Below are 12549 nucleotides of genomic sequence, written 5' to 3' on the forward strand. Positions count from 1 at the left end.
TTGCAATAGAGGCAAATCCCAGGATGCCCGTGCATTCCCCGTACTTTGCCCTTAAATTTCAATAGGACCACAAACACGACTTTACCGTGATTTGACGGGCAACATAGTTACATATAGTAGGTGAGGTTGAAAAAAGACACAAGTCCATCAAGTCCAACCTATGTAACAAAAGCGATCAAATCACGTGAACAAATATGCAGGACGCCTGTCACCCAAAAGTAGTACACATGCTTCTTTTGGGCGACTGGCATCCTGCGATTCTATTTGCGTGAGTTTACCGCAACTGTCGCCCCCCTTACAAAGATGTGAACAGAGCCCAAGTCATTGATTACTTGGAGCATACACTTGATTTACTTGCGCTGTCGTATTACTGGTGGTGGACTGAATTGCACAGCAGGCTCTTGGACCCTGGAGAATCTTAAACATAAACCTAAAAGATCGCTCAACTCCTGCCAAACTTACCTACAGAACTGAAATTGAACATGTTAGGCAATTCCCTGCCGCTGGGTAGGCGTGTATTGGGGTCGCGAAGCTCATCAAAGAAGGAGTGTGCACAGGCCTGTAGTGGGGAGGCGCGGGTGTCTGGGGTGTACTCCAAAAGCCGGCTGCACAACGTGATGGCTTCAGGAGAGGTACGGGGCTTAAAGACCTGAGAGAAAAAAAAAAAAAAAAAGTTTTAATGCATGAAAGGATAATTTAGGACATTTTAAACAAGAATGCATCAAATTAGAGTAATACAAGGCTTCCTTTATTTTTCAGCGATGGAGAGGCAGGTGGTTGACATAACATTTTCCACCTCGGCCAATAAGGGGAAGCCTTGAACTTATTGATAAAATATCAAAGGCTTCTCCTAAATGGCAGAGAAGCACTTTGCCCAACCTATTCTGGCAGCAGACAGGACGTCGCCCTTAAAGCTGCCAGAAGAGCCGCTAATGCTCCTACAGTCCATCACTTCACACATAGCCGTGGCATGGTTCTGTAATGAAAATAAGAAATAAAAAAGTGGAAAATAAACCTGGAATTCTACTTTAATGAAAGCAAATTTCCGCATTGCATATACAAATGGTAAAAAGGTGAATTTACCCTGCAACCTCTTATGAAAGGTTATGTATACACTACAGTTCACATTTTGCTTGGGATGCCGTACTTTTTTTTGCAACTTACCTTTGTCCAGGGATGTGCTTTTATTTGAGGAAATTTGAATTCTGTGTAATTTGGATTCATCTCTCTGATTTGTTCCCGTGTGGGAGTTCCTAAAACCTGGATAACAGGATCGGGGGGGACAAAGTTAGTTAAGTCTCATTCACATACTTAAGCGGGTTCCATTAGTTCAGTACGTCTGTAAGGGTCACCAATTCAAATGTTAAAGCAGAACTTAGGGGGGGGGGGGGGGGACGCATTTACAGTGGGGCTCTAAATCTAGTAGAAGAGGAATGGGACGTATTCCTCACATGGAGCTCTACTTTCTGAGACTTGGAGTTGTGGGGGGTCCCTTGCGGTCCTGTACAATGCAGGAATTTTTGTCCTGTATTGTATTCAAACCCCTTGAAATTTTCCACATTGTCATGTTACAACCAAAAATGTAAATTTTATTAGGATTTTTGATTTGATCGACCAACACAAAGTGGCACATAATTGTGAAGTGGAAGGAAAATGATAAATGGTTTTCAATTTTTTTTTTACTAATATGAAAAGTGTGGTGTAAATTTATATTCAGCCTCCCTGGGTCAATACTTTGTAGAACCACCTTTCGCTGCAATTACAGCTGAAAGTCTTTTTGGGGATGTCTCTACCAGCTTCAGCTAGAGTGTGAACTTTTTGCCCATTTTTTGCAAAATTGCTCAAGCTATGTCAGATAGGATGGAGAGCCTCTGAATAGCAATTTTAAATTGGATTTAGGTCTGGACTTTGGTCTATTCAAAAACATGAATATGCTTTGATCTAAACCATTCCATTGTAGCTCTGGCTGTATGTGTAGGGCTGTTGTCTTGCTGGATGGTAACCCTCCGCTCCAGTCTTTAGCAGACTAAAACCCCACACTAAGATTTTCTGCAGATATCTGTCTTCAGATTTACCAAAACCATATAATAGGAGGTCAAATCTTTTGTTTCAGTTTGTATGCAATTAGGCAGGCCCTTGCACTACAGTACATGGTTTTGGCAAGTCTGAAGACAAAAGTCTGCAGAAAATCTTAGAGTGTGTGTATGGTGCTTTACAAGTTTTCTTCTAAGATTGCCCTGCATTTGGCTCCATCCATCTTCCCCATCAACTCTGACCAGTTTCCCTGTCCCTGCTGAAGAAAGGCATCCCCACAACATGATGCTGCCACCATGTTTCACAGTGGGGATGGTGTTCAGGGTGATGTGCAGTGTTAGTTTTCCGCCACACAGTGTTTTGCTTTTAGGCCAAAATGTTCAATTGTGGTCTCATCTGACCAGAGCACCTTCTTCCACATTTTTGCTGTGTCCCCCACATGCCTTCTCACAAATTGCAAATGAGACTTCTTATGGCTTTCAGCCACTCTTCCATAAAGGCCAGATTTGTGGAGTGTACGACTAGCTAGTTTTCCTGTGGACAGATTCTGCCCGGCCTGCCAGTCTTGGAAAGTTTGCAGGTGTGCCATACTCTTTCCATTTTTCAGTGACAGAATGAACAGTGCTATGTATGTATGTATGTATGTATGTATGTATGTATGTATGTATGTATGTATGTACACACACATATATATCCCCAACCTTGCTTTAAACTTCTCCACAACTTTATCCCTGACGTGTGTTTCTTGGCCTTCATGATGCAGTTTGTTCACTAAGGTTCTATAAAACCTGAGGGCTTCACAGAACAGCTGTATTTATACTGAGATTAAATTACAGACAGGTGGACTCTATTTTACTAATTAGGTGACATCTGAGGGCAATTGGTTCCACTAGATTTTAGTTAGGAGTATCAGCGTAAAGGGGGCTGAATACAAATGAACCCCACACTTTTCAGATATTTGGAGAACATTTTGAAAACCATAATCTTCCTTTCACTTCACAATTATGTGCCACGTTGTGTTGGTCTATCACAAAATCCCAATAAACTACACTTCTGTTTTTGGTTGTAATATGACAAAAAATTATTGGAAAATTTCAAGGGGTATGAATACTTTTTTCAAGTCACTGTATATTATAGCTTATTCTACTCCAAGTCAGAATTTAAATCCCATCTCCGGGAACATAAAATACCCTTGCAGTGCTGAAATAAGCCATAGCCATCTTACTCCATGGTTCAGCAGGTTCCTATTTGTGTGACCGGTTTCCCCACAGCCACCCCTCTAAGCAGCTCACAGCCACACTCGCCCCCCACCCCTCCACTTACAAAACAGGGTTAATAGCCCTGCACTGTAGATGGCACCAAGGGACACCCAGAGGCTGGAGCTGTGAAGAGAAGACAGTGCAGAAGTGGCAAATCTGGTAAGAAACACCTCATGCTCTACCCACTCAGGCATCACAAGCATTTTACCCTTGCAATGCTGGGTGAGGGGTGTCACTATAAAGGGTAGATCTTGTTCAATTCCTGGAGCTGGACTTTAATTCTTGCAATGTGGGGGGGGGGGGCACTGGAAGAATAATAATATTTTTCATGCTTGAGTGGTGCTTTCAAGGACCTAGTGTGCAGAGTGGCATTGCTGCTTCCACATAAGGTACCGCTGGGATATAGTTAAGACTGTCACTTAAATCTACAAGGCAAAAATTATTTTCTTGAAAGAAAAAATCTCCACTTATCCACACTTTGCCTGCCTTGACACTGCTCCTTTATTAAAGGTCCAACCCTATGTAAGCTCTATTAGAGCTGGGCGATTCTCAAAAAAAAAAAAAAAAAACCCTGCGTTAAAAAAAAAACCTCGATTCGAACTGAGTTTTTTTTGGACACCGCGCCGGTCCTGAAAAGCTGCAGGCAGGTGTTTTTAGGCGAGGCCGCGGCTTCGGCCTAGTCCGCAGCGTCCGGTCTCGCAGGCTAGGCCGAAGCCTAGACGCCTAAAAACTCCTGCCTGCAGGACCGGCGCAGAAAAAAAAAAAAAAATGATTTGCTGAAATTTTAAATCGATTTGACTTCTCAACTCGATTCAAGATTCAAATCTATTTTTTTCCCCAGCCCTACTCTATATCACATGCTGAAGAACCAGGCTCTACAGATTCTTTTTAAAACTTAACCTGAACAGGCATCCTCCAATTGCCTGTGTGCAAGAGCAGCCGAGTGGTCATTAGAACTTCTGTATGACGACAGCACTGGGGTCGTTGGTTGGAATCCCAACCACCACACTACATGCCTGGAGTTTACATGTTTTAAATGTGGGTGTTTCTGCCATGTACTCAGATTTCCTCCCACACTCCAAAGACATGCTTGGTAGGTTAATTAGCCCCCCGTTTTAAATCGGCCCTAGTACAATGGGTATAGAAAAATAACCCACCTTTAAAATAATCACATTTTGTTGCTTTGCAGTGTGAAGGGTAGACCAACAGTTTTTGTTTTATCCAGCTGCATTTACTACTGCAACTTATAACATCCAAATTAAAGCAATAACATATCAAAAGGGGGAAAAAAAAAAAACAGAATTGCAGAGTTGGAAAAACTCCCCCTTGTGTCAGTAATTTGGTGAACCTTTTGCTTTAATTCCAGCCTTTAGTCTGTTGGGAGTGGTCTCTTAACTTTGCAATATTTGCTCACTCTTTACAGAACTGCTCAAGCTCAGTTAAATTTGATGGTGACCGTTTGTGGACTGCAGTCTTCAAATCATTCCACAGATTTTCAATGGGGTCTAGGTCTGGGCTCTGACTAGACCATGCAAGGACATTCACCTTTTTCTTCAACCACTGTGTGGTCATTTTTTTGTTGTGCGCTTTGGGTCATTGTCATGTTGGAAGTTACCTCAACATTGACAACTCTCTGGCAGAGGGCAGCAGATTTTTCTCAAGAATGTGACAGTATTTTGCCCCATTTTTCCTTCTATCCTAACAAGTGCTCCAGTCCCTTTCTGCAGAGAAACACCCCCATAACAGGATATTACCACCTCCATGCTTTACTGTAGGAATGGTGTCATTTGGATGGTGAGCTGTATTGAATTTCTGCCAGACATATCGTTTAGTGTTGAGGCCAAATAATTCAATTTTAGTCTCATCTGACCATAACACACCTTTATCCATGTGGCCTCAGAATCTTCAAGGTGTGTTTTGGCAAAGCTCAGTCATGACTGCATGTAGCTTTTTTTCTTGCAACCCTCCCATACAAGCCCCATTTGTGGAGAATTTGTGATATTGTCACATGCACACAATGACCACTCTGTCAGTCGTGCAACTGCTTCAGAGTCACTGTAGGCCTCTTAGTAGCCTCTGGCCAGTATCCTCCTGGCTCTTTCATCCAGTTTGGTGCAACATCCTGATCCACGGAGACTGTTGTGCCAAATACCTTCCACCTCTTATTGCAGTGTTCAGCCCCCTCCACAAAAAATTAAAAAGTCAGCAGCTACAAATACTGTAACTCCTGACTTTTAATACTAGTACACCTACCTGTCTAGAGTTCCCGCGATGTCGGCACCCTAGCCGATTTTCGTATCGGCTGTCGGGTGCCATGCTTGTTAAGAATTGGCAGTGGAGCCTTTCGGTTTCGCAGCCGGCTTCCTGCTGCACTTTTTAATTGGACCAGCAGTGGAGGAGAGGCTGAACTTCCAAGGGACGGCACTGCAGCAACATCTCCTGAAGTATGGAAGGAGACCTGTCAAAAACAGGTACCAGCCCCCACCCCCGCCGAAAGGTGCCAAATGTGGCACTGGGGGGTTGAATGGGAGAGAGACAGATAAGCGGAAGTTCTGTGTGCTTTAATATACACTTCACTATGCTTCTAGGCACTGATAAAGCCTTTGATATTTTAGTATCCATCCCCTGACCTGTGACTGTCCACAACTTTATCCTGGTGCCTTGCCACCCATAGTTGATTGTTGCTTCAGTTGCACTACCAGGGACTGAAATGCTCCAGGAAACCTTTTTATGCGGAGCTAATTAAAATGACTACGGCTGATCCCAGTTGAAAGTCAAATGGCTGTGAGTGCCATTGAGAAGGTGATCCTTTTTAAACTCAGTGATTAGGTTTTTGCATTTTTTTTTGCTGACATGGAGTTATCCTTGGATAAAACAAGAAAAAACAGTTTTAATTTCAGGCTGCAAAGCAACAAAATGTGATTTAAGGTGGGGGGGGGGGGGGGGGTGATTTTTTTTGCCCACTGTATGTACAAATAAATTTGGAGGCTTTCGATTCTAAGCTCATGGAGGGCAGGGACTGATGTGAATGTACAATATATGTAAAGCACTGCGTACAAGCAATTGCACTATACAAGCATCTGTATATTAACAGGCCAACTGCCTAATTGCCACCTAGGTCCACAGTACAGCCTGAAAATATCTGCAGCGCACCAAGGACAGCTTGATCTCAACCAAATCAATAATGGAAGAAAATTAGAAGCTCCACAACAGAAAGCATCTTTAGCAGGTCTTATTTGATAGTGAACCAGACGCTTTCTAAAAAGCCATGTTCCTGGTTTAGGCGAGACATTCTTAAACACAAAATGGCTTGAAGTCACGTCCTAAAGAACCCAGAGACTGGGCAGATTACAAATATCTAAACACTGGCATAGTATAGAAAACCATAACAAATATACACAACGTACCATTCATCTATGTTATATGCCCAGGACAGGAAGCACCAGAATGTTTACCACCTTTTAGCATCGAGCTAACCCAACCAAACCATTCCTTAAGCCCCCCCTCCCAACCGGTGACCAGGGTATCTCAAAAAATAAAATAGTCCTTCTGGCTGAATGATGCCCAATGTCATTCAACCCACTTCCTGTGAGCCCAGGGCATCAGGAAATAACCTGATCTAATATACTTCCGTAAAATTACCACAGCTGTTTTCTGGTAACCAACCTTTATGATCTCTACCAACTGGTCCACACCGCTGTCTCCAGGGAAAATGGGCTGACCCAAGAGTAGCTCTGCCAGAACACAACCTGCGGACCATATGTCTGCAAAGGAAAAAGTAGTGTCACTATAAACAGTTACAGGTATGTCAAAGATCAGGTAGGTAATACTGCTAAACGCCTAGATCGGGCTTCACACTGCATCAACTTACCAATGTTTGCAGTGTAGTCTGTGGCTCCGAATATAAGTTCCGGCGCTCTATAGTAGCGGGAGCAGATATATGACACATTCGGCTCCCCCCTCACCAACTGTTTTGCACTGAGAAATTGAAAAAAAAAAAAAATGAATTCTTGATTGCAAAGGAAATCTCAACTGCATTTAAAAAATACAGAAAATCCATGTTGTATTCACTCATTTTGTGTATCTAGCTAGGAAGATTTTGAAGTGGTTCTAAAGCCTAAAAACCTTAAAGAATTCCCTGCATTAAGGTAAAAATGTTTAGGCAACGGCATTGCCCACTTCACCTCATACTTACCCGAGTCCTCACTTGATCCAGTACTGCTCATTTGCAGCAGCTCTCCCCACTCAAAGGCTTTGCAAGGCGGCAGGAGCCAATGACTTCTGCTCCTGTAAGTCAAATCCTGAGATGGCGGCAGGAGAAATGGAGTACCAGGGACCTAAGAGGACGGGGGCCTCTGTGCAATTCCATTGCAGTGCAGGTAAGTTTTTCTGTTATTTTTTTGTTTTTTTTAAACACATACCCCTTTGACTTAACAAATCACTTTAAAATGTTTTATCAATTTGTTTCATAATTATATTTCAGTACAAAATCAGTAACTCTGCTTAAGGCAGAGCTATACCTACATTCAGTCCTGGAGCTCCCTGCAGGCATCTTTGGTCTGCTAGCATCTGGGTATTGATCTCCACCTGCTTTCATTGGCTTGGCAGAGCGGCCATTACTCCCGTGCATGTGCAGGTGTTCAGTCAGCTCGGCATTGCAAAATTTGTACAATTAGCTCACTGTATGGAGCAGAGAGGCAGGTGACTAAATGCAGAAGAGACATAGTAATGTCTTTTGCATTAAAATCCTGCCAGTGTGCCCATTTTTTATATTTGGCATGAAGTTCCACTTTAATGGCTGCGGAGAAAGTGAATTGCCACATCTGATAAGGCTGAGAGCAACTCAGAAGGATATGGTCTGTGGCCATTGGCTAAGGTCACAAGGCAAATGAGATAGTGTGCGCTGGAGAGCATGGAAGGGTGCGTACAGCATCCCGACCTACAGGCCACACGTCCCTTTAGGGGAGGAAAAAAAAAAACCCACACACGTCTTTACTGAAGAAAATAAATACATCCTTATAGGACAAGATGATCGTGGGAGGGGTTATACTCTGGGCTGACCTACAATTTTCATTTGCCAGTGAGCAGTCCTCATAGCCAGTAGTAAACAATGCAACATCTCCAAGATACACCCCTTCCTAACCAATGACACCACAAAGCCAATTTCACTCCCTGGTCATCTCTAACCTCAGCTACTGCAACTCCATCCTCATACCATTATGTAGGCTATCACCCCCTTCAGTCTGTCACGAATGCTGCCACCAGATACTAACAGCTGACAAAACCATCCATAAACTGCCTCCAGCTACATCGCTAACCTAGTCTCAAAATAGTTTGTTTCTCCCAAGACCTCCTGCTCTCTAGCTCGCTTGTCACCTCCTCCTACACTTGCCTCCTGACTTGTCCAGAGCCTCTCCCATCCCATGGAACTCCCTACCCCACCCAATCTGTGACAATCTTACTAAGCCCACTTTAAGACGATCCTTGAAAACTCAACTTTTGAGAAGCTACCCTGCCCCCACCTAATAATTCCACATTTATTTTATCCATCAGCCCATCCCCAGGGTACCACCTTTGGTATCTCTGGACCTTCCCTCTTCAATTGTCAGCACTAACAAGCAGGGCCTTCTGATTCCGCCTGTGTTCAACTGTATTATAATTGTCGTTCTGCCCTTAAGTTGTAAACCGCTGCGTAAACTGTTGGTGCTGTAGAAATCATGAATATTATCCAGAAGGTTTAAGATTTCCTGTGTCCCTTAAAGGACAAGAAAGAAATTTCCACTTCTTTATAAATAAAAAATATTTTTAAAGAAAATTCAACAGCAACGTGGAGACTGCCATTGCTGTTCTAGTGGCACAGTGAGGGGAAAAAGTTATTTGATCCCCTGCTGATTTTGTACATTTGCCTAATTTTAATGGTAGGTTTATTTTAACAGCGAGAGAACAAAAATACCCAGAAAAACACATTTCAAGAAAATAGATTTGCATTTTAGTGACCCCTTCACAAAAAACATGACTTAGTACTTGGAGAAACCCTTGTTGGCAGAGGTCAGACGTTTCTTGTAGTTGGCCATCAGGTTTGCACACATCTCAGGAGGGATTTTTCACACTCCTCTTTGCAGATCCTATCAGTCATTAACCACTTGAGCCCCGGACCATTATGCTGCCTAAGGACCAGAGGTCTTTTTCCAATTTGGCACTGCGTCGCTTTAACTGCTAATTGCGCGGTCATGCAATGCTGTACCCAAACGAAATTTGCGTCCTTTTCTTCCCACAAATAGAGCTTTCTTTTGATGGTATTTGATCACCTCTGCCGTTTTTATTTTTTGCGCTATAAACGGAAAAAGACCGAAAATTTTGAAAAAAAATGATATTTTCTACTTTTTGTTATAAAAAAAATGCAATAAACTCAATTTTAGTCATACATTTAGGCCAAAATTTATTCGGCCACATGTCTTTGGTAAAAAAAAAAGTTAATAAGCGTATATTTATTGGTTTGCGCAAAAGTTATAGCGTCTACAAACTAGGGTACATTTTCTGGAATTTACACAGCTTTTAGTTTATGACTGCCTATGTCATTTCATGAGGTGCTAAAATGGCAGGGCAGTACAAAACCCCCCCAAATGACCCCATTTTGGAAAGTAGACACCCCAAGGAAATTGCTGAGAGGCATGTAGAACCCATTGAATATTTATTTTTTTTGTCCCAAGTGATTGAATAATGACAAAAAAAAAAAAAAAAATATTTACAAAAAGTTGTCACTAAATGATATATTGCTCACACAGGCCATGGGCTTATGTGGAATTGCACCCCAAAATACATTCAGCTGCTTCTCCTGAGTATGGGGATACCACATGTGTGGGACTTTTTGGGAGCCTAGCCACGTACGGGGCCCCGAAAACCAATCACCGCCTTCAGGATTTCTAAGGGCATAAATTTTTGATTTCATTCCTCACTACCTATCACAGTTTTGAAGGCCATAAAATGCCCAGATGGCACAAAACCCCCCCAAATGACCCCATTTTGGAAAGTAGACACTCCAAGCTATTTGCTGAGAGGCATGTTGAGTCCATGGAATACTTTCTTTTTTGACACAAGTTGCGGGAAAGTGACAATTTTTTTTTTTTTTGCACAAAGTTGTCACTAAATGATATATTTCTCACACAGGCCATGGGCATATGTGGAATTGCACCCCAAAATACATTTAGCTGCTTCTCCTGAGTATGGGGATACCACATGTGTGGGACTTTTTGGGAGCCTAGCCGCATACGGGGCCCCGAAAACCAAGCACCGCCTTCAGGATTTCTAAGGGCATAATGTTGTGATTTGACTCCTCACTACCTATCACAGTTTTGAAGGCCATAAAATGCCAAGATGGCACAAAACCCCCCCAAATGACCCCATTTTGGAAAGTAGACACCCCAAACTATTTGCTGAGAGGCATGTTGAGTCCATGGAATATTTTATATTTTGACACAAGTTGCGGGAAAGTAACACTTTTTTTTTTTTTTTTTTTTTTTTTTTTTTTGCACAAAGTTGTCACTAAATGATATATTGCTCAAACATGCCATGGGCATATGTGGAATTACACCCCAAAATATATTCTGCTGCTTCTCCTGAGTATGGGGATACCACATGTGTGGGACTTTTTGGGAGCCTAGCCGCATACGGGGCCCCGAAAACCAAGCACCGGCTTCAGGATTTCTAAGGGCGTTAAGTTGTGATTCCACTCCTCACTACCTATCACAGTTTTGAAGGCCATAAAATGCCAAGATGGCAAAACCCCCCCCCAAATGACCCCATTTTGGAAAGTAGACACCCCAAGCTATTTGCTGAGAGGCATGGTGAGTATTTTGCAGCTCTCATTTGTTTTTGAAAATGAAGAAAGACAAGAAAAATGTATTTTTTTTTTCTTTTTTCAATTTTCGAAAGTTTGTGACAAAAAGTGAGGTCTGCAAAATACTCACTATACCTCTCAGCAAATAGCTTGGGGTGTCTACTTTCCAAAATGGGGTCATTTGGGGGGGGTTTGTGCCATCTGGGCATTCCATGGCCTCCGAAACTGTGCTAGGCAGTGAAGAGTGAAATCAAAAATTTACGCCCTTAGAAAGCCTGAAGGCGGGGCTTGGTTTTCGGGGTCCCGTGCGCGGCTAGGCTCCCAAAAAGTCCCACACATGTGGTATCCCCATACTCAGGAGAAGCAACAGAATGTATTTTGGGGTGTAATTTCACATATTCCCATGGCATGTTTGAGCAATATATCATTTAGTGACATCTTTGTGCAAAAAAAAAAAAAAAAAAAAATTTGTCTCTTTCCCGCAACTTGTGTCACAATATAAAATATTCCATGGACTCGACATGCCTCTCAGCAAATAGCTTGGGGTGTCTACTTTCCAAAATGGGGTCATTTGGGGGGGGTTTGAACTGTCCTGGCATTTTATGCACAACATTTAGAAGCTTATGTCACACATCACCCACTCTTCTAACCACTTGAAGACAAAGCCCTTTCTGACACTTTTTGATTACATGAAAAAAATAATTTTTTTTTGCAAGAAAATTACTTTGAACCCCCAAACATTATATATTTTTTTTAAAGCAAATGCCCTACAGATTAAAATGGTGGGTGTTTCATATTTTTTTTTTCACACAGTATTTGCGCAGCGATTTTTCAAACGCATTTTTTTGGGGAAAAAACACACTTTTTAAAATTTTAATGCACTAAAACACACTATATTGCCCAAATGTTTGATGAAATAAAAAAGATGATCTTAGGCCGAGTACATGGATACCAAACATGACATGTTTTAAAATTGCGCACAAACGCGCAGCGGCGACAAAATAAATACATTTTTAAAAGCCTTTAAAAGCCTTTACAGGTTACCACTTTAGATTTACAGAGGAGGTCTACTGCTAAAATTACTGCCCTCGTTCTGTCCTTCGCGGTGATACCTCACATGCATGGTGCAATTGCTGTTTACATTTGACGCCAGACCGACGCTTGCGTTCGCCTTTGCGCGAGAGCAGGGGGGGACAGGGGTGCTTTTTTTTTTTTTTTTTTTTTTTCTTTATTATTTTTTTGCTTTTTTATCTTATTTTTAAACTGTTCCTTTCATTTTTATTTTTTTTTAATTAATTTTATTGTTATCTCAGGGAATGTAAATATCCCCTATGATAGCAATAGGTAGTGACAGGTACTCTTTTTTTAAAAAATTGGGCTCTATTAGACCCTAGATCTCTCCTCTGCCCTCAAAGCATC

General features: G+C 42.1%; 1 protein-coding gene across 2 annotated transcripts in view; it reads right to left on the reverse strand.

The window, feature by feature from the left end:
- GSK3A (glycogen synthase kinase 3 alpha) overlaps positions 1 to 12549 on the reverse strand; it is a 75641-nt gene that overhangs the window by 11755 nt on the left and 51337 nt on the right. For both annotated transcript variants that reach the window (XM_073602025.1, XM_073602026.1), the window contains exons 6-9: positions 7165 to 7271; positions 6960 to 7057; positions 1165 to 1260; positions 463 to 649 (exon numbers count right to left, since the gene is read on the reverse strand). In XM_073602025.1, the coding sequence (XP_073458126.1) occupies positions 463 to 649; positions 1165 to 1260; positions 6960 to 7057; positions 7165 to 7271 (488 nt within the window). The remainder of the gene's footprint in view (positions 1 to 462; positions 650 to 1164; positions 1261 to 6959; positions 7058 to 7164; positions 7272 to 12549) is intronic.

This window comes from Aquarana catesbeiana, linkage group LG10, assembly GCF_042186555.1.
Source record: "Aquarana catesbeiana isolate 2022-GZ linkage group LG10, ASM4218655v1, whole genome shotgun sequence".
Taxonomy (NCBI): Eukaryota; Metazoa; Chordata; class Amphibia; order Anura; family Ranidae; genus Aquarana; species Aquarana catesbeiana.